The sequence below is a fragment of the Ursus arctos genome, unplaced genomic scaffold (assembly GCF_023065955.2).
Source record: "Ursus arctos isolate Adak ecotype North America unplaced genomic scaffold, UrsArc2.0 scaffold_25, whole genome shotgun sequence".
NCBI classification, from domain to species: Eukaryota; Metazoa; Chordata; class Mammalia; order Carnivora; family Ursidae; genus Ursus; species Ursus arctos.
In genome coordinates this window covers 25,951,477-25,975,430 of record NW_026622930.1, presented here as the reverse complement: position 1 = coordinate 25,975,430, position 23,954 = coordinate 25,951,477, and the positions used below count along the sequence as shown (strand labels likewise).

Here is a 23,954-nt window from a genome sequence, read left to right as displayed (position 1 = left end):
TCTCCGGACCGCGTGCGCGCTGCGCCTGCGCGCGCTTCCCGGGCGGTGTTCGCTGCTCGAGAAGGGGCTGGGCGCGCACGCGCTCCGTCTCCAAGCAACGAGAAAAACAGAGGCCCGCAGAGAGCGTCTGCGCGGCGATCTGTTGAGGTAGGGGTCTGGTCTGGAAAACTAAGTCCTGGGGTTTGCCCTGAGCAGGAACGGTCCACCAGAGCCTCAGGTACGCGGAAGTGGGGGACAGACATGGGGTCAGCACCTCGACCTCCCAAGGGCCTCATGGACACAAGAGAGAGGGCTTGTTCCCAACGCAGAGTCTCCAGTGGGGGCGCCCCGGGTGACCCTTTAGGACAGTGCGTGACTTTAGCGTTCCGGATCTAAAAGCTGCGGGGGGCCAGGTCAGGTGGCCTCCACCTCTCAGGTTACAGACCTTTCGCTGTGCGCGCCGGGGGGACTTCTTGGGTGAGGGTTTGACAGCCAGGCACCTGCTGCAGGCCCTGAGCGGCCTCTGTGTTCTTTGGAGTCAAGTACGGTTCCAGCAGGAGGGAAGCTGGAGAGCTCTTTGTGCCAGCCGCTTACCTCTGGGCCGCAGTTTGCTCCCCTGTGAAACGATAGGGCTGGACTCAGAGTCCTAAGGTCCCTAAATGCCAGTCATGTAACTCTGAGCGCAACTTCAGTTTACGGGTGAAGAAACGAGCAAGCGAGGCAAAGTTGCTTGTCCTGTGTCATAGGCCTAAAACCTGACTTTCGATCCAGTAGCTCTTTCCGGTAAATCTTTCCCCCAGGTAGGGAGTCTACTGCGTGTGGCGGGAGCATCGCTGTGTATGGCAGAGGCTGGTACTGGAATAAAGCTAGGTGGCAGGAACACCCGTGTCACATTCGTTTTTCTATCCTCAGGACCTAATAAGCACCCACAGGAAATAATGAGCATTCACCAAATGCTTATTGAAGGAAAGCTCTGGCCGACCCAGCACCACTGTCCCTAAAAAGTTCAAGAGAATGCGTAGGTAGGACAAATGTAGAAACAGTTTTACTTTAGCAGCCAGGGGGTGGGGGAACCTCAGACAAACTCCTCACATGTATCTGGTTTAAATCTCCCCTAGGCTTCAGTCCAGTCCCTGAATGGCTGGCCTCCAGTTGGCACCACCTCTGCCTGTGGGCGTTATGCTTCCATATAATAAAACAGAAGCTCCAGGGCTCCTCTCAGCTAAGCAAGAGCCCTGTGAAAAAGGTGACTCTTCTCAGCGGCCCTCCATGGGGCACCTGAGGAACAATTTCCAGCAGAAGCTTTTGAGCAACAAAGAGCTGACATTGGATAATCTCTACACTCACTCCAAATGGAACACCTGCACAAAAGCCCGGAGCTACTCCTATCCCCGCTGTGTTGGCAGCCAGCAAGATTCAAGAAGCAATCCCCAGGGCCAAGTGAAAGGTTTGTTTTACTCATCAAGTCCTCAGTCCCAGTATCCCAAAGCAAACAATCAGGAATTCATCCCCTTCACAAAGAAGCGAGTTGGGGTAGACCGGGCATACCCACTGAAACCCGTGTTCCATAGGAAGTCTCATGGTACAAGTGAGGCTGGCATTGATGGGGACCAGAATGTCTCTCTAAGGCCCCCTGAACCAGGAGAGGTTCCATACAGCAGCTTTGGTTCCAGGAACTGGGCGAATTCATCTGTGGTTCATGCCGTTGCTGCCACACAGGAGGAGAGGGCCACAGCACACCCCAACAGGACTGAATGGGTGCAGATCCAAAGACTAGAAGCTGCAGGGGAGAGCTTACAGGAGGAAATCCGAAGAAAAGAGACCCTCCTAAGGGAAAAGCTGAAGAAGACAGAGGAGGAACTCAGAAGGATCCAGAAAGAAAAGGTACAGGCTAAGGAAAATGAAAAAAGAGAGCTACAGAGAATGACACTCCCCAGGAGGAGAGTTAAAGGTAATAGCAACACCACATACAAACCTACCTTCTCCCCAGAATTCGGGTCCGAGAAGGTCTTCAGTAGAGACAGGGGAGAGGAGGAAACTTGGGGACGGTCTCAAGAAAATTCTAGTCCATTCCAGCTCTCTGATTATGGAATACAGAAGCTCAAAAGGGAAAGACTGGTGGCAAGCAATAACAAAATCCGAGACCTAGCCTCAGAGCCATCAAAGGAGCGTTCTCAGTCTTCAGAAGGGCCTGGCAGTGCTTTGCAGGGATCCACCAGCAATTCTAGCTTGTCTAGGGCACCAGACTCCTCGGTTTCCAGCTGTTCCGCTGAAGGGCCCGAACTTGGCGAATGTAGCCACTGTGGACGCAAGTTTCTGTTGCTCAGGCTGGAGAGACACTCCAACGTCTGCATCAGGATGCAGGGTTCCAAGAGGAAAGTGTTCGACTCCTCCAGAGCCCGGGCCAAGGGCACAGAACTAGAGCAGTACTTGAACTGGAAGGGACCAGCCTCAGTCAAGGTAACAGAGCAGGGCCCTTACGGATTTGACTTTGAGTGGGGATCACTGTAAAGGGATGTTATATCAGTTTTCTTTAGAAAAAATTCATGTGTCGTATAGGGAGAAAGTGCGACTTAACATCTGTTGATTACTACTGTGTGCCAGTTCCTGTGACGGGAGCTTTTCATAAGCTCCTCACCACAACCCTGCGAGGGCTTTGTTGTCTCTTATTTTATCAATTCACAAATCAAGTCTCAGAGAGTTTCTCTTGCTTGAGATCACAAACAGTTTTAAATGGCAGAGTCAGCACCTATGGGGCGCCTGGGTGGCTCAGTCGGTTAAGTGTCGGTTAAGCATCCGACTCTTGATTTTGGCTCAGGTCATGATCTTAGGGTCCTGGGATCAAGCCCCACGAGCCCCACTTTGGGCTCCCGCATCGGGTCCCAGCCCTACATCAGGCTGTGTGCTCAGTGGGGAATTTGTTTGAGGATTCTCTCTCCCTCTGCCCCTCACTCTGCTTGTGCACACACACTCCCTCTAAAATAAGTAAATAAATCTTAAAAAAAGAAATTAAAAAAACAATAAATGGCAGAGTTAGCATATAAATCTGGGTCAGAATGAATACAAAATCTAGACTTAAAAATATATGTCCTATTGATTATAAAAGTAATAAATGTTTACTGTAGAAAATTAAAAAGATTTGAAAAATATAAAGAAAACAATGAGGCAGCCCTTCACGCCCAGGAGAGAGTTCCTTGCTCTTTGCAGTACACTCGGCCGCCTCCCAAGATTAGGATTTGTTGCAACGCCTATAACCCTGTCTACTCTTTCAAGATTAACTCAATTCTGATATACCTTCTTAGTAAATACATGAAACACAATGAAGTTTGTAATCTGTTTTCTCCCCATTTAGAGCGTAAACACCTTAAGTAAAGGACTTTCTTTTTGGTTAACATTCCAGCTGCAGAAAAACTAGGTTGTAAAAAGTCTGTGCTACACTTGCCTGGTAAGTTTAGGGGCACTTCACAGGCATATTTGGACAGTCAGCTCTGGAGATTGTCTCACGAATAGGTCTGCCACCCTGTCAATGTTATGCCCCTTGGCTTGTAAATGAGTGTTTCTCAAAGGGCGGCATGCTGGCAATCATTTTTTATTTTAGTAGTTTTATTGTGTATTAGAAAAATATAACAACATATGAAGCCCGTGGTTTCTAGGAATCATGAACTTAAAGAAAAATATTAAGTAAGTTATAGTAAAGGGGACACAGTGAAAGTGGTGTGCCAATGACCCCAAAGTTTGGGAAAGCCTAGACCATGTGATCTCAAAGCCCCATCCAACTCTAATTTTCTTTCTTTTTTTTTTTCTTTTTTTTTTTTTAAATATTTTATTTATTTATTTGACAGAGACAGCCAGCAAGAGAGGGAACACAAGCAGGGGGAGTGGGAGAGTAAGAAGTAGGCTCCTAGCAGAAGAACCTGATGTGGGGCTCGATCCCAGAACGCTGGGATCATGCCCTGAGCCGAAGGCAGATGCTTAATGACTGCGCCACCCAGGCGCCCCCCAACTCTAATTTTCTAACAAAATATGAGAGCATGTTCTGTTTTCATTTCTTTCCCACCCTCCCTATGCTGTGGTAGCACCTCTTGTCCGCTAAGCACTTTACAGTTTACGGGCATACTTGCTGGGGCCTTTGAAAACTCAAATTTATGCGGTGGCTGTTAGGAGGAGTCGATGGCAGTTATTTCTTTCAGTAGAGTTTGGAAGATGACCACAAAAAAGTCCCTTCTGTGTTCAGAGATAATCTGCCCGAAGGCCAGTTTCCAACAAGAATTCAACATTTTGCTCTTGCAGATAATGATATGATCACCAGCTCCTGTTCTTTCCTGTTTTCTTTCTGGTCAACCCAATAATCCACTGGGGTCTTCTCTATCCCACTATAGTGGTTGTTTCTGGCAGGCACCTGAAAGAATCTTGTGTTTCTTAAATTCCTAAATACAGTAGCAGTGAAGCAAAAGAATTGGATTTCTGAGATTAGACACCCTAGCTTTGTGGAAACTAGTTTTGGGGGGGTGGGGTATGATGCATTGAGGACACTGAAGCAGAAAGGATCTGGATTGAGATGCACTCCCCCCCCTTGGAATGTTCTAAGTCTTATTCCAAAGCTTTGGGCCTTGGAAACTGAGAGGTTGTGTCTCCCTGTTATTCCTCTAGTGTACTCACAAGAACAGGTGACTTTCTTTGTATCATTTAGTTTTCACATAACTTCCAGCAGACTCGTAGCTCTGGTCTCTCCACTGGACCGTAAGTATTTGAGCACAGGGACCACATCTTTGTACTTTGTTATTAACAAGTGTTAATTGAATAAAATTTCAATATGATGCATTAATAGTTCATTCAATATGATGAACTATCATATACTTGAGGAACTTTCCCCTCATTCTTTTAGAAATTCCTAGATACCATCTCTAACACAGATTATCTTGTTTTCTTGTCTGTTTCAGTAGGACTCTCTCCTGAAGGATCCTTCTCCTTTGGTAATATCTCTTCCTGTCATTCATCATTAATGATATCAGATCACCAAACAGCTACTTGCCTTCTTTTTTCTTTTTAAAATTAATTTTATATTAATTTGAATAATATTTGAATACATTTTAAAAATCATGTACTACGTGACGTATAAGGCAATAAGCAGGATCCTGCCTTACCCTTTTCCATCCTAGTCTGGCCCCCAGTGGCAGCCTTCAGATGACTCTTCTGGTATGCGTTTCTGTATTTCTCAATAATATGCTTACTTTCTTGAATCATCAGTTTTGCACATTATCTGTTGACTTCCTTCTATGAATGCTGCGGGTTAAACTCTCTTTCACATCTCTTCTCCTTTCACTTTTCTCCTTCCCTTCTCCTTCCATCGTAGTGGAAGCACAATTTTGGGTTAAACCATTATAATAACCATGTAAATTTTGTTCGATGATGAGTGAACAAATTCTGCCTCTGCCCACGTGTACCTGGAATTAATAGCTGACTCATGTTTTCATTTGCTTGGTTTCCTACGCACCTGTCTCTAATCTTTTTTTCCTAACCGATCCATCTGATGATGTCAGACACCTTTTAGTGTTTTTGTAAATTCTCAAACACCTAATCCATCAGTTTGATTTTTTTTTGTCTCTCATTCTGGAACTACCCTCCCACCACTCTTCTTCTTCTGTACCAGTCTGGATGGTTATTCTCCAGGCCTGGTGCGGACCTGCTGTTTTAGGACTTCTTTTTGCTTCTCTTCTGTGTTGGGTCCTGCTTCTAGCTTCTTATGTCTTTCTTTCTCTTGCTTTATTCCTTGCTTTGCTGAAGCTTTCAAGAAATGTGTATGGGAGGCATACTTTTTTTTTGGTCTCAGGATGTATGAAAGTATCTATACGATAATCTTATAGCCTTATATTTGATGGATGGATTTGACCAGGTATAGAATTCTAAGTAGATTTTCTGTTAGAACTTTTTTTTAAAATTTTGAGTAAATTTTTTTTTTTTAAGATTTTATTTATTTGACAGAGGTAGAGAGAGGGAAAGAGAGCACAAGCAGGGGGAGGGGCAGAGGGAGAGAGAGAAGCAGGCTCCCCATGGAGCAGGGAGGTGGGGGGGGGGGGCTCCATCCCAGGACCCTGGGCATTTTCCCACTAGCTTTTAGCATCCAGTGTTACTGTTGAGAAGTCTGATGACATATTGCTTCCTGTTCTGCTATATGAAACCTCTTTTGGTGTTTCTCTTCTTCTGAAAGCCTACACTATTCTCTCTCTAGTCTGAAACTCTGCAGTTTCACACTGATTGTGTTGGATACTTGTAGACTATTTCAATTGCAAGAGCAGTGACCTTAATTCTAGGAATGTTTGTTATATTATTTAATAATTTCTTCTGTGTGCTTTTTCTATTCTTTTTGGAACTCCTTTTGGTCAGGTGTTGGACTTCCTGGATTGGCTTCCTAATTTCCTAATCTCTTCTACTTTCCATCTTGATCTTTTTTCCCATTCTGAGTAAATTTTTTTTTTAAAGATTTTTTTATTTATTTACTTGACACAGAGAGAGAGAGACAGCCAGCGAGAGAGGGAACACAAGCAGGGGGAGTGGGAGAGGAAGAAGCAGGCTCCCAGTAGGGAGCCTGATGCGGGGCTCGATCCCAGGACTCCAGGATCACGCCCTGAGCGGAAGGCAGACGCTTAACGACTGAGCCACCCAGGTGCCCCGTCTGAGTAATTTTCTTGACATTTTACATTTCTATTTTTATTTTTAGCTATCACAGTTTTTTTCTTTCTGAAATGGTCTTTTTAAAATAAAGATTTGTATTTATTTATTAGAGAGAAAGAGTGAGAGCAAGAGATCAGGGGGAGGGGCAGAGCTGAGCACAGAGCCGACATGGGGCTCAATCCCATGACCGGAGATCACAACCTGAGCTGAAATCAGCAGTCGGACGCTCAACCGACTGAGCCACCCAGGTGCCCCTTAGCTATCACAGTTTTAATTTGTAATAGTTCTTTCTGGTTCTCTGGTTTTAAGTTTTCTTTTACTTGCCTTATTCCTGTTTCCTGAGAGAGAGAGAGAGAGAGAGAGAGAGAAATTCATGTACCTGTTTTGGTGTCTCTCTTCTTAGAGCTTTACTCAAATGTCTGGTGATCCCAGGCTGTCCATTCATATTTAAGTGTAAGTGGGGCTTGTTGACCAAAGGCCTTCCTATTAGGTTCTCAAATAGTGAGTCTTTTCATTGGAGTCACTCAAGGTCAGCATCTAATGGCTTTTCTCTCAACTGCTTGGTGCATCCAGAGAACTCCTGTCTCCTGTGAGGGTACCAGTGTGTTTGATATCCTGGGAGCTGAGCGGGGGAAGGAGGCCAACAGTTCCCTAATTCATCATGTATACTTGCACTTAGTTCCAATTTTCAGCCTCAATATTACCCTGTTCTCCACTATGCCTGGACTTCCCTGAGTCTGAAACCTGTCTGGTTCAGTTTCTCCAGAGAATAAATCCCCGTTCTCCTGTGACAGTGCTGAAGTGACAGGCACTTAGATGTGCAAGATGGGACAGGGGCCCCAGGAATCCAATTTATTCTCAGCCCTGCACCTCTCCCCTCTCCACTGCCTGTACTTGTAAGCACCGAGCCTCTCAGTACTGTCCCCCTTGGCAGGCCCTTAGCTTAAGTGCCTCCACTCTGGCAAGTCAGCTGTGTTGCTCCTTTCCTGGTCCGCCCTTATGGATGGACACCCTTTACATTGCCTTACTGTCATTCTGATGAAGGCTCAGAAGGAGATGTGGTAAACGCCAAGTTGAATATCAGTTTTCCTCCTTCTTACAGGCTGAACCTCCCCAGAAGAGCAACTGGAGACAGAAGCACGAGTCTTTCATCCGTACCCTCCGTCAGGCTCGAGAGGTCCAGCAGGTAATTGCCAAAGGTGGAAACCCCTCAGACTTGCCTCCCATCCTGCCTGCAGAAAACCCGGATTATATTCAGTGTCCTCACTGTAGCCGCCACTTTGCTCCCAAGGTGGCCGAGCGGCACATTCCCAAGTGTAAGACCATTAAGAACCGGCCTCCACCTCCGAGGAAGCATTGCAGTTGAGCAGACAACAGTGGAAGCCTCGGAAGGCCCTGCTTCTCTGCAGCAGTGAATGGGAATAGCATAATTTGATGCCAAACAGAACAAAAACTTTTACATCTCCCACGTCTGCCTGCAGAGCTTAGTCAGTGAGGAGAGACCCATTGCTAAGCAGCAGGAGGCAAAAGGAAGCCTCAGCTTCCCACGAAATTACCACCTCAGGCTGGCGTGCCTTGTTATTGCCCTCGGAACTGAGGGCAAGAGTAGCGAGCGGGCTACATTAAAGCCGTCTTCTCGCGTGCCTGACTGGCGGTTTGTGCTCGCATAGTGCCTGCTGTGCCCTCCCCGCTGCCTCTGCATGTATGCCTGTGGCTCCTGTTAACTCTTCTTGCTCTTGCAAGAAGTTGGTTCATGAGACTGAGTTGGTGTCAGAGGGTCATGATCACCCAGGTGGTATCTTTTATAAAAGATCATATGATTTTGCTTTTTAAGGCAAATGGAAATGTATCCTTGACCTCCGTGATGCATGGTCCTAGCCAAAAGCCAATACCAGTATGTAAAGTTAGGGTGCCAGTATATCCTAAGCCCTCCTTGTGGTGTACTGTGCCATAAAGGAAACCTCATCTTTATGTGCTTTACATGATAGGGATGGGAGAGAGCACCCTGTATGCCTCAGTAGTTGCTCTTGCTAATGGATTTCGTATGTCAAAAAAAAAAAAAAAAAAAAAAGGAAAGAAGGAAGAAAGTTTCATAGTTTCAGCTATGGCTGGCATTCTGCTTTGAAATCAGGTTGGGTGTATGGCTTTTTAAATGCAGCAGCAAAATCTACCATCAAAGCAAGCTGGGACATTGCCATGTCACATGTCCCTGCCCATTATACCACAATGAACTTCTCTTTTAGAGAGTAAACTTTGATGGAGAAGGATACTGATCTTTTAAATTTTTCTGTGCAGAGCTGTGCATACTGCAAGTACTCTTCACAATTAGACCTTCAATCAATGGGTTTGGGGGATTTAAAATTAAATAATAAAATGAGTAAGTCCTAGACTGGTCAGATGGGAGAAGTGATAAGGTAACGTCTGTCGGGGGTAGTGTCAGTTCAGCTAGGATGAAGACAGAACAACAGATCTGAAATAACAGTAGGATTATTGTCCTGAGAGCATCACTGGAGAACAAATGCCCAACCTGACCTGGGCCAAGGTGACTAGGCAGACAACAGAACCGTATTCTTCTAACAACAAATGGCCACTCACTCTTGTTCCATCTCCTCTGCTGCTTCTGCTGAGTGGCTGGGCTCACAGATCAGACCGATCTGAAATGTGAATTTAAGGCCTTACTGTGAAGCTGCAGGGCCCTAGGCTGAAAAGAATGTACATACTTAAAAAACAGTACATATTGAGTTGCTTTATGCTCTTAATTGTTGCAAAGAGAAAAAGGGATCACATCGTGGGGCCTTAGGCTGGCCACCTGAAGAAACCTCACACACACACTGGATATTTAACCCAATATATCCACTTCCCAGGCGAGTCGAGTGAAGTACAGACTGTACGTTTCACACTTGATGGTAAAAGCAATAAATGGCAAGAATGAGCTGTGGCCAAGGCCGCAAAGTGGTAGCCTATGGACTGCTTTGTCCTACAGATTTGACATAAATCTGACATTTAAAAATTGGGATATGGAGAATCTCTTGAAAAGCCGGCAGTTCTGGAAATACGAGGCCAGCAACCCTGCATAGCCCCAACCGTGTGCTCTGACCGCGCAGATCACCACAGCCCCACCTGGCCCACTACACTTACTCACCTTTCCTGCCTGGCCCCACGGGCACTTGGGTTTGGGATCCCTGGATGATGTGATGAAGATCACAGATCAGGGCCCTCTGGCGAGAACAAATGCATGTGTGGGCAGTGCCCTCTGTAGACACAGGAAGCAGTCACTCATTCTTACATTGCTGGAGAAACAACGCAATAGTCAGTGCCTCAGTGTGCCTTCCAATCTCAACATGCAGAGGCCTTGATTAGATTAGGACTATTAGTCTTTTAAATTTAGCTTGATCTGCTCTTTGGGAAGAGGTCAGGACCCTTTTTCTTTCTTTCTTTCTTTCTTTCTTTCTTTCTTTCTTTCTTTTTTTTTAAAGATTTTATTTATTTATGTGACAGAGTGACAGCCAGTGAGAGAGGGAACACAGCAGGGGAGTGGGAGAGGAAGAAGCAGGCTCCCAGCAGAGGAGCCCGATGTGGGACTCAATCCCAGAACACCGGGATCACGCCCTGAGCCGAAGGCAGACGCTTAACGACTGTGCTACCCAGGAGCCCCAGAACCCTTTTTCTATCTAAATCTCTTCCTGGATAGCAGAGGATGACAGTGGATAATGCTGCTTGGTATTGTCCATGTGTTATACTGCTTTATCCAAGAACCTTCAGTACAAGCAAATGCTATACATTTTAAAGTTCAAAAGGTTAAGCGATGGGAAAAAAATCTCACGGTGAAACTCACTTCATATAAAAGTACATGCAGACGTGCTGAACTCGTACTCCCTAGCAGCACTGTATTAAGGCAGCACGGTACCTTTCGGCCAACATTTGCTTTTGGTCATTAATTTATCATTCTTCATGACAACAAACGAGGTAGCAGAGATGTGATCTAGTGTTTTCCTCTCTAATGTTCCTGATTCTGTGAGGTTTAGTGACCAGCATGTTTATTTCCATAGTTAATCATTGAAGTAATAAATGATTTTTGGCTTTGTGGCAGGAAGGAACATGTTTTGTAGTCCTGACTACAGCCCAGTCTGCAGGACACTAATGAATAATACTTCTTTGGAGGCCCAGGGATACTCATTTGAAAGAATTTATTTATAATACATCCTTGCTCCTGAGCTGTTCTATTATGAATGTTTCCAAATATATGGCAAATCAAATGAAATGTGAGTTTAAGGCTGCTTTTACTTTAAACTTTAGTGAAATGCTCAGCCAAGAGAAGTGATAACTTGGCTGTGCTAAGCCAGGGAGACCAAATACGGTTCACCCTCTTTGAGGGAAAACAGTTTTGTAAACATAGACGCACATTAGCACTTGAAAAAGCCCACTGTGATGGAGGAGGTAAATAAAAGAAATGATCCTTCCTCTTTCAGTGGCGCATTTTAAGCACTATATTTGAAAAGTTTGGGGGGAAGAAAGTTGTAGCAGCAGAAATGATTCTGTTAGCAAGAAAAAGAAACTGGAAAAAAAGCAAAGATTATTTGTGCAAATGTCCCTTGTGTTGTTTCTGTTACAAGGTCTTTTATTTATTTAGATAAAGACTTATTGAATCAAAGATTCACGAAGGCCTAGAATCTGGGTGTTTCATCCCCAGTGACTAAGGTCCATGCGCAGGCATAGCACTGATTGAGAGTTTAAATGTTTATTTAAAACAGAAATGCCAAACCACTCCACCCTCAACCTTTCAAACATCTGGCTAACAACGAGCTAGTTCTTCAGCGACAATGTCAGAGCAGAGGAGTAACTCAGGTTATACTATAACTCAAAGCGCTACTACTGGGAAACTGAAATCTCCTAGCGCTGCAGGAAGAAGAAAATCAGGACAAACTTCAAGAGAATTAGCTACAGAAAACCATTCAAAGGCATTCCTGCTGCCTAACCTTTCAGTTTTTATCTAATGCATGGCTGCCACCTTTGAACTGGTTTCTGTTTGCATAGCTATTTGGTGGGAAAAATCATATGGCTGTCCCAGGCACAATTTGGGAAAGTGCAAATTGTCTCTAAGGCACAGAACTCAGATTCTCAGCCAGATTAACAGCAAGCTAGACTTCCCAAGGGAACATGCTAGAGAAAATGAGCAATGTTCCCCTGCTAGAGAATGGCTCCCCTCCGGAACAAGAGCAGGGCTCTCCCACCCCCCCTTCGATGCTCACTTCCATCCCCGTGTCAGCAACGCGCCCTGTTCCTCAGTCCCACACAGAAGCAATACTCAGGATTAACACCCAAACTGAGCCTGCCTCTCAGGCCTGCTGAGATGGTGAGTATGAGGGATACAGGAACATGAAAAGCCAGTCAGTCCTTAAAAAAACAAAGGTGCATTTACATGATAGACCAAAACCCACTGTTGGGGTTTACAGCAAACCCCCAAGTCCCCAGAACTTGTAACTTTAATCCGGGGTTGGCCCCTTCCCTTATTTTAAGAAAAGGCTTTAGTGATTACGTTAGTACCATTGTACTAGGCTTCCCAGAATTGAGAAAACAATGGGAACATCAAACCAAAGAAGATCCCATTGAACAGAGTTGCCCATCCCCAGCCACGGGGTTTTCCCCAAGCATCAGCCTTTATCCCACCAGTTGTAGGGAAATGGCAAAATTTCCATTGCACAGGTCCTTCCAAAATATTAAAGAGATATCAAACATTCATTTTTTGGTTTGAGGAAAATGAAACAAAAATTAAGTTAGCATTTTCTAAGGAGGGAGGATGTGAGATTCATCAAAGCACTCCTACGACCCAAAATACTAAAGGAACATTTCGTAAGGCTAGGTGAAAACACAAAGCTCACATCCTTAAGTAAAAACCATCAAGAGCTTTGAGGACATGCTCTCTTTGGGAAAGCTAGCTTGCTCCTTGTCTGTAAGGACACAATGACTATGGGACTAGAACGGAGCTCTCAGCCAAATTCCTTTCACTTGGCACCTTCTACCTGTTCTGTCAGGCTTCAGGGACTACCAGGTTTGGTGCTGGCTTTGGGCCACTCAAGTAGGAAAGATGATACAGATTCACTGATATGGCTTCATAAAACACCAAAAGGGGACAAATACTGACTAGACATACAGAAAGGGAGTGGTTGGGGCTGCTGAAGTCAAGGTTAGAACCCTAAGAGCCACAAAGGAAGAGGCACTCTAGACCTTCCTAAAGACACCAAGTGGAGGCAGCTGAAGGAGGCCCTCTCGCCCTCATGGTTTTCTCTTAAGGCCATGCCTATTGCCCCACTGACTCGATTTTCTATAAGACACCTCACCTTTTAGAGGTATCTTCCCAAGTTAGGAAATCCTACCTGCATCGGCCATAGATGGCAACCCCACTGTGTGATGAGGAGGGACCCTAGCCGCCCTTCTCTCCTCCTCACTGAAGACATTTTAATCGACCCTCAGAGGAAAAGCCATCCAAGCCCACTTTTCCTCCTAAAGCATTTAGCTGCGGAAAGTAACTCAACTTTCTGAAAACAAGCCCCAGATTGACTCCACCAGACATATTTTCCCAGACTCAGGGCTCCGGAGAGGGCTGTACCGCTTCACCTCCCTCCAGATGAGCCTGCAAGGGCCCCACCTGGTTCCAGCCCACTCGAGCTTTACACTTTTCCCTCCTCCACCCAGAGGTGCAATGCCTGGTGCTGAATTCCCAAGGCAGCTTCCAAGTAATGGTGAAATGATAAATGGGACATAAGCTGCTACCAGCAAAATTAAGTGAGCATTGTGTCTCCTCTTCAAAGGTGGGATCACCAGATGAGGTACAGAGCTGCTGCTGCTATGGCAGTCACTGAGGACAAAGCCAGGGCCATGGGGCCCTTCCATTCTCCAAAACAAAACCACTCCTAGATCCTATCTAATAGGCAATGCCACTCTCCAAGTGTACACGGAAAGTGCTTCAGAGCCTCCGCCTTGCACTCCTTGTCTGCAAGTGAACAAAGCCAGGAAAGCGCTCTCTGCATTCGGTAAGTGTGCTGTGAAGTTCTTGGGTCCCAGTTTCCTGGAGGCCACACAGGCTCAGGAGACTAGAGGCTGGGTCGACAGGAGTCTGTTCCCAGGAGGCACCAGGAATCTGAATCTAAGTCAGGCTTTGGATCCATTTCCATCTCTTCCTTTGCTGTCTGAGTTCCTTTGGAATGCATCCCCACCTGTCCGAACAAAACACAGTTCCACATTAACAATACTGCCACCAGTCACAGCGGTTCAGGGCTAGGCTTCCAACGCTGACCTCTAAGGGTCTGTAGCTACAGCTGTGTGACAAGCTCCTAGTACTACCTTAGATAATACTTTAATATTACTACTTTAAATTAAGTCCACACCTTTACACTTGCTGCGGGTAGGATGACCAACTGTTTGCCCAGGACTGTAGCATTTTCTGGAATGTAGAACTCGCAATTTTATTAATTTTTTTAATAGAGAGATCACGAGCAGGGAGGAAGGGTAGAGGGAGAAGCAGACTCCCCACTGAGCAGGGAACCCGATGCGGGACTCCTGACCTGAGTCGAAGGCATGACAGTTAACCGACTGAGGCACACAGGCGCCCTAGAACTCTCAATTTTAAAACTGAGACAGCCCTAAGCCAAACAATCCTCCTGTGTGCTACGGCTGCCAATCACCCCATGCTTACATCAAGTGAGTACATTACTTTCCAAAGTACTTTCAGAGACATGATTTCATTTAATCCTCAGAACAACCGTACAAGGTAGATGGTTTATTTTCCCCTTTTAGGTGAGAAACCAGGACTCACAGAAACCAAGTAGTTTGTCCAGACACATAAAACTAGGAAATGGCAAAGCCAAGGGGTGAACCTTATTTCCCTTTCCTGGTTCACTCTAAATTGAGCAATATCACGGCTTTCTAAAAACAATGCAAATGGAGCGTCTGGGTGGCTCAGTTGGTTAAGTGCCTGACTCTTGATTTTGGCTCAGGTCATGATCTCGGGGTTGTGGGACTGAGCCACACGTCAGGATCTGCACTCAGCAGGGAGTCTGCTTGAGATTCTCTCTCCCTCTGCCTCTCTCCCCCTCTCCCCTCTGCTTGTGCTCTCTCTCTCTAAAACAACAATGCAAACAGCAACACCTGTGAAATGTTTTTACAAAAAATGTTTAATTTAAATCTAATCAAGCCTTAAGTCTAACATCCAGTTTATAGAAATGACAGGGTGACAAAAGAACAAGTTAGGTAATGTCCCAAGAAAACAGAGAACAAATCCAGAACATGACTCATTTTGTTAAACAACTGACCCTGCTTCTTCAACTGGTCAGTGCCATGAAAATTAAAAAAAAAAAAAAGTATTCTAGATAAAAAGAAACAAGACACATAACAATGTAATGTAGGGACCTTGACTGGATTCTGGTCTGATAAAAACAGTTATAAAGGACATTTTTGTGGGAAAACTGGGAAAATTCTGCTATCAACTGGAAATTGAGGTAATATTAGTGTAAACTGTATTATGTGTGATAATAATATGGTGGTTATCCAGGAGAATGAAGGTCTTTATTTTTGCGGGTGCGTCAGAAAGTATTTAGGGGGCCTATGTCATGATTTTTATAATTTATTTGAAAATGGTTTAGCAAAATAATAATACACACACCCACATATATTTTAAATATAGATATATACCCCCACGTATTTTAACACACATACACACACATTTAAAACAAACAACATGTTAACAACTGATGAAACTAGACGGTGGATATGAGTGTTCACTTAACTGTAATGCTAGTTTTTCATAATACAAAGTAAAAGAAAAAATAGAGTAACAGAAGACAATGGAAGTCAGGTGATGAAAATGATTGAACCCAGGCACCTGAATAGGGCCCAGGGCTGCTGGGGTTAATTATAAAAGTTACATCATCAAAAGATAAGTACTTGCAAAGGAATAAGTCTATTTTAGTGTCTACTTGTGTTTTGTTTCTGTGATACTTCAAAACAGAATTAGAAATCGAATTATTCTTTTAATGCTCTCACCTGCTGCCCTCCTTCTAATTTCTTGTTCAGCTTCTGTAGTTGGGTAAAAATCTGCAGGTTTTCTTGCTGTAGCTTCTGTTGTTCAGCCAGACACTTTAATACGAGCCCCTGCAATCTCTCAACCTCCCCCTGCAGAGTGCTGCACGCACAGGCAGGAGTTAATGGCACCGCCTTCCCAGCACACGTCTCTGCAGGATTCAGCCGAGGTGGCTGAGGAGAGGAGAAAGAGGTCACAGGTGTTTCTGCCTGGATGCCACAGCTCCCCAACCCAGCCTTCCTCTAAATGCTATCAGATTTTACTTTTAAAGTAACAAGATAAACCATACAGACGCACAAAGTACATGCAACAGAAGCAGAAAACGCTGGGATTACAACAGCACCTGGCTCTCACGTAACAGGGCAAGAGAACTCTCAGTACCTCAGGCTCTGTTATGCTAAGGTAAAAGAACAATCGCCTGCTTTGGAGAACTTCGCAAACAAATTTAAAGTGCATTGATGTTACCCCACTGAAAATGCTGAAGTCGGGGAGGGCATGATTTGGTTTGGAAAGAGTCTTTCTGATCACAGTGAGAACACTGTGATCGGAAGGGTCAATATCCATAAAAGGTAGAGGGTCACACTTCAGACGACGTTTGAGAGGTGTTCCGTAAACAGGACTGCCAAATAATTCAAGAAAGCTAACTGACAGAGGAATTAAAACATTCACCTTGAAGTTTCAAAGGTTTTGTTACATCTTTCTAGTCTGGATTTCTCTTCCTTCTACTGTATTTTGTTTATAGGAAGGGTCAGCAAATGATAGTCCATGGGCCAAATCCGGCCTCCTGCCTTTTTTTGTAAATGAAGTTTTATTGGAACACAACCATGCCCATTCATTATGTATTATCTACGGCTGCTTTTGTGCTACAATGTCAGAGTTGAATAGTTGCAGAAGAGACTGTACGGTCCATAAAGCCTAAAATAATTACTATGTGGCTCTTTGTAGAAAAAGCTGATGACCCCTGCGGTTTGCATTTGATTGAGACATTTACCACAATTTGATTTCTACCAAGGTTACGCACACATGTGTGGCTCCCTCACTAGACTATAAGCATTATTTCTTACTCATATTCAGAGCCTCCAACCCACACTAGCAGTGTCAAAAAAAGTGGATTTGAATTTTGGAACTTTAATTTTGGTATTTCTGAGGCAGAGAGAAAAGAAAGACAGTCCTCTGGTATAGAAAGCTATTAGCCCCTCAGGAATGTGAAAGGGTCAATAACCTTTTTCTAAGGCAAACTCAGTTAAGCCTAGGCCTTGAAGCACTACCGCACAGACAGTATAATGAGTTGATACAGGGTAGTGGGAGACTGAGGAAGCTAGAGAAGATGGTGAAGCCAGGAGAAGTGGGGAGAGCTGTCTACTTAGTTGTGACTCGAAGGCAAAAAGTTCAGTTACCCAGGCTCCCACTGGGGGCTTGTGTTCCGAAGGAGCTTCAGAGGCCACTTTGAGTCCTTGTAGCTCTTCGTAGGGCAGGGTATCTTTCTCAGATTCTGAAAAAGCTGCACTTAGGGGAGACGGGCTGTCAGGCATGGGGATGAATTCTGCATTTTCCAGCTCCTACGTGTAAGAGAAAGAATCTCATCAGTTCTGTTTGGGCCGTTTATTTTCTTTCTCCCCAGTTCCCATCTTGCTACAGCTTTCCCTCTGTTGTGACATCAGCACCCTCTAGCGGGGCATGACAGTCGTGGGTTCCACACAGCTCTCTGTACCTGTCAAAAGCAGGCTATCCCTTCCTCAGACGAGTAACAGTGATTCGAATTCAAACTCAAACTCAAGAACACAGTTTGGAGAGTGTGGCATATCTCCCCAACACACTTATTCTACATGACCTACTCAGTGAGCTGGGGAGCTCGAAGGTGAGGCCGGTGAGGCCAGTGGCTGCTCAAGGCTGAGACTGAAACCTTAGACCAGTGTGCTGCTTCCCCCATTCCTACTCCTAAATGGCTACTGAGTTTAGCTGTCTTATAAAGGCAACTTTAAATCTCTAGATTCTTTTTCTTTCTTTTTTTTGGTAAAAATTTAAAATTTCACAAACTATAAATGCTCACTGTAGAAAATGAGAAAATACAGATGAGCAAAAGGACCAGCGATTCCATCACTCATAGATAAACACTATTAAAATGAGCAATACTGTTTTCAGTATTCATAGCAAACATTCTTCTATGCGTTACATTTTTCTAAGAGAATGGGGTCCCACTGCAAAGGTACTCCATCTTTTTTCTGCCCAGTCGAATCTTGTAACCAACTTTCCATCCAAATAAATATACTCCAACATTTTTACTGTCTGCACTTCAACTCTCATAACCCGTCTCTCTACTGTAAAACATTCCGACTGCCCCAATATTCCACTTCTAAAAACCACAGTACAAAATCTCTAAGCTTAATCTTTGCACACATGCATTACAAACACTGCCTTCAAGGAAGGTTTTCTTAATTTACTTACATTCATGTAAGTAATACAGGTTTGAGAACATTTTGTGTATCTCCTTGTCAGGAAGAAAAAAAAGGATTAGAGAGTTGGTAATTTTGTTCCTGGTGGAAATCAGAAGACTTGATGCCTGCTGTAGAACTTGAATAGGGCACGGGACACAGAGAGGTGCTGACAGCTCCATTCTAGTTGCTGCAAAGGGCCTGATGTTTTATTGAAGATACCTTTGCCAAAGGAATTACCTTTCGAAGCCAGCCAGGGCAGGAGCTGCTGGCCCCACTACTGATCCCCATGGCCTCCGTGGGACTGACTAAACCTTCCATTCCTCGGTCTGCTTCCATTGTTCCTCGGAAGCCTCCGCTTGGATCAGGAGTTTCAGATTCCTGCTGACTGTCCTCCTCTTCTCCCCCACCGCCGCCGCCTCCTGGGCTAGAGCTCTGAACCACTGACAGATACACAGCACAGAAAGAGAGAGCCTTGCTATGCAGCAAGAAAGATTTACGATCTTACAGCCCTGCAGACCCCTGGAGAGCTTCCTAGAGTCACATGAAGTAATAGCAACAGTGTAAGTCAGATATTTGGGACTAAATTTTTAGCTTTTACACAATGTATTGAATATCAGTATCTTCATAATGATAATTCATTTCTACATCCCAAACTTACTTATCTCTATGTTCACAGCAGATTATCAATGTTCTAAAGCGTTACTGAATAGCTGCCCCAACCATAGCTCACTGAGTCTACCACCCATGCTTTAACAGACACATCCAGACTCCAGCATTCTACACCAAGGCTGATCAAGGTTTCATATAAATATAAAGCTCTTTCACATTTGAGCCAAACACCTCTTAAAGCTGCCAGATAAACTCACCACTACCTTCCTTTCTGCAGAAGTCTCCAACCATTAAAATCATTAAGTTCTTTGATAACTATTTGTAAGCATTTTTAAAATATGGTTGGTTCTTTCATATCACGCTGCATGTTCTAAGTTACCGTCACAAAATGAAGGCTAGCTGATGTGTAGTCAGAAAATGAAACTGAATTCTAAAATGGGCCCAAAAATATATATTTAAGAAAGTAAATTTGCCAAAGCTAAAAAAATAATTGCACGGTATATTCTAAAGTTAAGCATAAAGGACTGCTCATGACCACCAGCTACAGCGGCTCGCAGACTGACTGCCGCACTGTGAGCCTACAGCAGCAGAACCCCGGAGGCCAGCAAAAGCTCGGAAGCTTGTTTTGTTTTAAATGGCTTTTAAAAATTAGGTTACATTTGAAATAGAAGACTACTTTTAACATATGTGTAAGTTTTGCTACCTAACAAAATAAACAAAAACCTAAATCTGCCACTAGAAGAACTAGAATTGTACTTTACAATATGGTAGTCACTAGCCATATGTGGCAATTTAAATTTAAATAAAATAAAAAGTCCAGTTCCTTCAAGTAGCTACTTTTCAGGTGTTGGACAGCACAGACATAGAACATTTCCACTGTTGCAGAAAGATTTATGGGACAGTGCTGAACTAAAACATTACCTGTATCACATCTGCCTTGTGAACGCCTTCCTTCTCTGGCCTCCTACCTAGACATAACTATTGATTTAATTCTGTTTTTATCATTTCTTCCTTCAAAAAAAAGTGATCACATATTTATGTATCCTTAAGCAATATATTAATTTGGCTTGTTTTTGAACTTTATATAGTAAGGCACATAGTCTGCTGCAACTTGCTTTCTACATTTCACATTAGGGAACTATTTGTAGATGTTCATTTCTACTCTTGTATAATTTTCCATTGGATGATTAGAACACACTCAACTAACAAATATTTAATAAATAGTCACCGTTCGCTGGGCACTCTTCTAGGTAATGTGGATAAAACTAATGAATAAAAAAAGACAAAAATCCCTGCCCTTATGGAGTTTACATTTTCCAGCCAATGGATATGTGCTTTTAATCTTATTTTTTCCATTAAATATTGTTCCACCAAAACAAAGCTGTAAGAGAACAGCTGTGCTTAGCAAAAAGACATATCATTTGTGACAGATATTAACATGCATAGATAAATGTTGAACAGGAGATTACTAAAGGAAACTAATAAAAGGTAGGATGTATGTGTGTGTAACTAGAGTGCAAGTCCATACCAGACATTCAACTTTCTTTCTCGAGGAGTAATCAGCTTTCATTCTGGGTCTTTATCTGCTTTGATTCTACAAACTATCAGAATCCAGGTTCTGAGATACCAAAGAGTAAAGGTACTTTGGAGCAAACGGAAAACCAAAAAGGAACATAGATTTAGTTTCCTGTCATAGTCCCAAATAACAGAGAACCATGCGGAAAGCAGCCAAAGGAAACTATCAGAGAGCTTTGGGCTGATTTTCCTAACCACACCGAAAGTTTAGCCAACTTTTAATTCTGAGGGCCTGTTTTGAAGGACTATTTCTATAGACTGGAATAACCCCGTGAACATGGTAGAAGTAAAGAGCAGACAGAACCCATAGCCCCTAGCATGGTAAGGAAAGGAACAATACATAAGCCACATTACAATATTGGGCAAGCCACCTAATTACTTCCATATGCTTGGTTGGCAAAGATGTACTCTCCCTCTGACCACAATGTAATAAAAGTCATGACTTATTGTGAAATCCACCAAAACATGATCCTATCTTGATACCGTATTCCTCATTTCCCAAAGATATTTCCTATTACCCTTTTTTGGAGACTACATGGAATCCAACCCAAAGACCCACAGTGCAGAAAAACCACTGGTACCCGAGACATTGCTACTTACCAGTTCTGATGGATAAGCCGCTGCTGTTGGAACGGATGGTCTTAGAATTCAGTACTTTCTCTGAGGAAAAATATTCAGTAGGTAAGCACTGTAGACAGCTATAGGCAGGAAAAGTGAGAAGACTAGAACAGGGAGTTAATCTACGAGATAAGAGCTATCCCTCACTCCAGGTAACTTTATAATTACTTATTATTCTAGATACTGAAGACCACTAGCTACTCTAATTGCATCCACTATGTAGAGTAGCAATTCTCCCCTCTCTTTGGAGTTCCCTGAGAAGCTTTAAATAGTAACAACACCTAGGTCCCACCTCAGAGATTCTGATTTAATTGGTCAGGACAGTGTATTTCTGGGGGCACCTGGGTGGCTCCGTTGTTAAGCGTCTGTCTTCGGCTCAGGGCGTGATCCTGGAGTCCTGGGATCAAGCCCCGCATCGGGCTCCCTGCTCTTCTGGGAGCCTGCCTCTTCCTCTCCCACTCCCCCTGCTTGTGTTCCCTCTCTCACTGGCTGTCTCTCTCTCTGTCCAATAAATAAGTAAAAAATCTTAAAAAAAAAAAAAAAAGGACAGTGGATATCTAAAAGCTCCTTGGGTGATCTGATGTGCAGCAAGGTTGTGAACCACTGATCTAAAAGAACGGGCTTGGAAACCCTCACACAGGCTTTCATAATTTAGTTCATAAGAGAGTGATCTTTATGCAGAAAACAGTTATGACTTAGTTTCTTTTAAAAGGTATCCTGAATGTTTCTCACAAAAGTATGAACACAGACAACCAATTAATTAGTGGACCACTAGAGATAACAATTCTAAGCAAAGGAGGCAGCAAAGTTATCATGTTAAAAAATGATCAGAAGGTGGCAAACAACAAAGCTCAGGAAATGACAGTGTTCTGTCCCACCACTAGGTATGGTGTCACTGTTATGAGACTTAGAGGAACAGCCCCTTTTCTTCAGGACACTTCTGTTTCTAAGATTGACCGTCAGAATCTTAGGTGTGAGTCTACTCTCTGTCAAATCCACCCCAACCCCTTATGTATGAAATCCTTACCGACAATGAGAATGGTGTGCCAGCCACGGCAAGACAGGTCCGGGACGTGATGCAGAGATCCAAAAATAGGCCGAGGCCATGAGGTGCAGATATCAGAGCCATGTGGTCTCTCTGTGGGGGTCATTGCCAGGCGACCATTACCACCATTGCCCCAGGCAAAAATGTGATTATCTGGCAAAAAAATCAAACAGCAGATAGTTTAATAGAAAACTAATTTCCCTACTCTTTGGATTCCCCATCTTTATGTCCTAGGGTTAGAAAGATTTTCCAGGTAGCACAGCGGTTAAGCGTCTGCCTTCGGCTCAGGGCGTGATCCCGGCGTTGTGGGATCGAGCCCCACATCAGGCTCCTCTGCTATGGGCCTGCTTCTTCCTCTCCCACTCCCCCTGCTTGTGTTCCCTCTCTCGCTGGCTGCCTCTATCTCTGTCAAATAAATAAATAAAATCTTTAAAAAAAAAAAAAAAGATTTTCCATTATGTACAAAACAAGAGAAAGCTGTTTATCTCCTTAAATAAAACCTAAGCAATCCTGATGCCAACCTGGTAAAAATGACCACTACTCCTATGTACTGCCATCCATCCATCCATCCATCCATCCATCCACTCATTCAACAACTCTTTTTGGTCATTCACTCAGATGTTATTAAGTATCTGGGCATCTACTTCATGACAGGCACTGGTGGAAGTGTAGGAATAGAGCAGTGAACAAAACAGTCACTGCCCTTGTGGAACTGACATTCTAGCTGGAGGAGACCGATCAATCAATTATCTAATACTTCTTGTAGTCATAAATGTTACGAAGAAAAAATAAATGGTAAAGAAAAGTGGAAATAAAGAACAATAGTGGGGTATCACGATTTTAGATAGGGTAGTCAGAGAAGTACTTGTCGACACTTGAGCAGAGACCGACTGAAGTGAGAGAGAAAGAGAGATGTGGATATCTAGGGGAGGAGTTTTCCAGGCAGAACAGCGAGTGCAAAGGTCCTACGCTGGTAACATGAGTATCATGAACAAGGATATGAAGGCCCCTGCAGCTGGAGCACAATAAGGGAGGAGACAGTGGTCAGAGAAGAGGTCAGGAGGTCGATGGGGTCCTGGTCATGCAGGGCCATGCAGGCAGGCCACTGTAATGACTGGTTTTTACTAACTGAGAAAGGAGTCCATTAGAAGTTCTGAGGAGTAGGGGCGTCTGGGTGGCTCAGTTGGTTAAGTATCCAACTCTTGGTTTTGGCTCAGGTCATAAGATCAAGCCCCATGTCGGGCCGTGCACTCAGCATGGAATCTGCTTGAGATTCAGTACCTCTCCCTCTGCCCCACCCCCACTCACGAGCACACTCTCGAATGCATACGTGCATTCTCTGTCTCTCAAATAAATAAATAAAATCTTAAAAAAAAAATTCTGAGGAGTGGTAGTAGGTATTTAAAAGGATCCATCAGGCTACCATGAGGAGAATCCACTGCAGGGGACCAAGAGTGGTAGCAGGGAGACGAGTTGTAGTAGTGAAGATGGTGGAAAGCAGGTCAGATATATTATGCAGATAATCAACAGGATGCTGACGGATGGCATGTGAGGTATAGAATGCAGCTGCCATTTAGTGAGATAGGAAAGCTGTAGGAGGAACAGATTTGGGCAGAAAAACAAAAGTCTGATTTTGACTATAGTAAGTTTGTTTGAGGGACCTATAAATTCTTATCCGAATCAGAGCTTTTGTTAATGAAAAGGGTACTATTAATGATTAAGTCTGGACAACAGGCATCAATGAGGGCTGACGTGGGAAAACCAAGCTCTAAAGCCACCCTACCTTTAGACATCTAAGTCTAGGGGCTGATGAATAACTTGAACCTGGAGTTCAGGGGTGGTGATATAAAGCTGTTAGTGAATAGGGGGAACTTAAGGTAATACTCACTTATGGGAGACAGTGGAGAGACAGAAGGATTGAGTCCTGGGCATTCCAGGGTTTAGA

At 44.0% G+C, this 23,954-nt stretch overlaps 2 protein-coding genes across 5 annotated transcripts in view; one reads left to right on the top strand and one right to left on the bottom strand.

Annotated features, from left to right (window-relative positions):
• Positions 1–5: 5 nt before the first annotated feature.
• Positions 6–8,294, top strand: ZC2HC1C (zinc finger C2HC-type containing 1C). Of its 4 annotated transcripts, none has more exons than XM_044391349.3 (4): positions 28–147; positions 892–1,001; positions 1,098–2,439; positions 7,754–8,294. In XM_044391349.3, the coding sequence occupies exons 3-4, from the start codon at positions 1,117–1,119 to the stop codon at positions 8,015–8,017; spliced, it is 1,587 nt and encodes a 528-aa protein (XP_044247284.1). In that variant the 5' UTR covers positions 28–147; positions 892–1,001; positions 1,098–1,116; the 3' UTR covers positions 8,018–8,294. The 4 variants fall into 4 exon arrangements, with proteins under 4 accessions (XP_057174674.1, XP_044247284.1, XP_026375267.1 ...); XM_026519482.4 differs by having other exon boundaries at positions 30–217; XM_057318691.1 differs by lacking the exon at positions 892–1,001 and having other exon boundaries at positions 6–147.
• A 2,930-nt stretch (positions 8,295–11,224) lies between these two features.
• The window catches only part of NEK9 (NIMA related kinase 9), a 36,208-nt gene continuing 23,478 nt past the window's right edge, over positions 11,225–23,954 (bottom strand). The window contains exons 17-22 of the mRNA XM_026519480.4: positions 21,992–22,162; positions 20,947–21,006; positions 18,400–18,602; positions 17,125–17,286; positions 15,691–15,900; positions 11,225–13,865 (exon numbers count right to left, since the gene is read on the bottom strand). Coding sequence (XP_026375265.1) covers positions 13,743–13,865; positions 15,691–15,900; positions 17,125–17,286; positions 18,400–18,602; positions 20,947–21,006; positions 21,992–22,162 — 929 coding nt within the window. The 3' untranslated portion in view covers positions 11,225–13,742. The remainder of the gene's footprint in view (positions 13,866–15,690; positions 15,901–17,124; positions 17,287–18,399; positions 18,603–20,946; positions 21,007–21,991; positions 22,163–23,954) is intronic.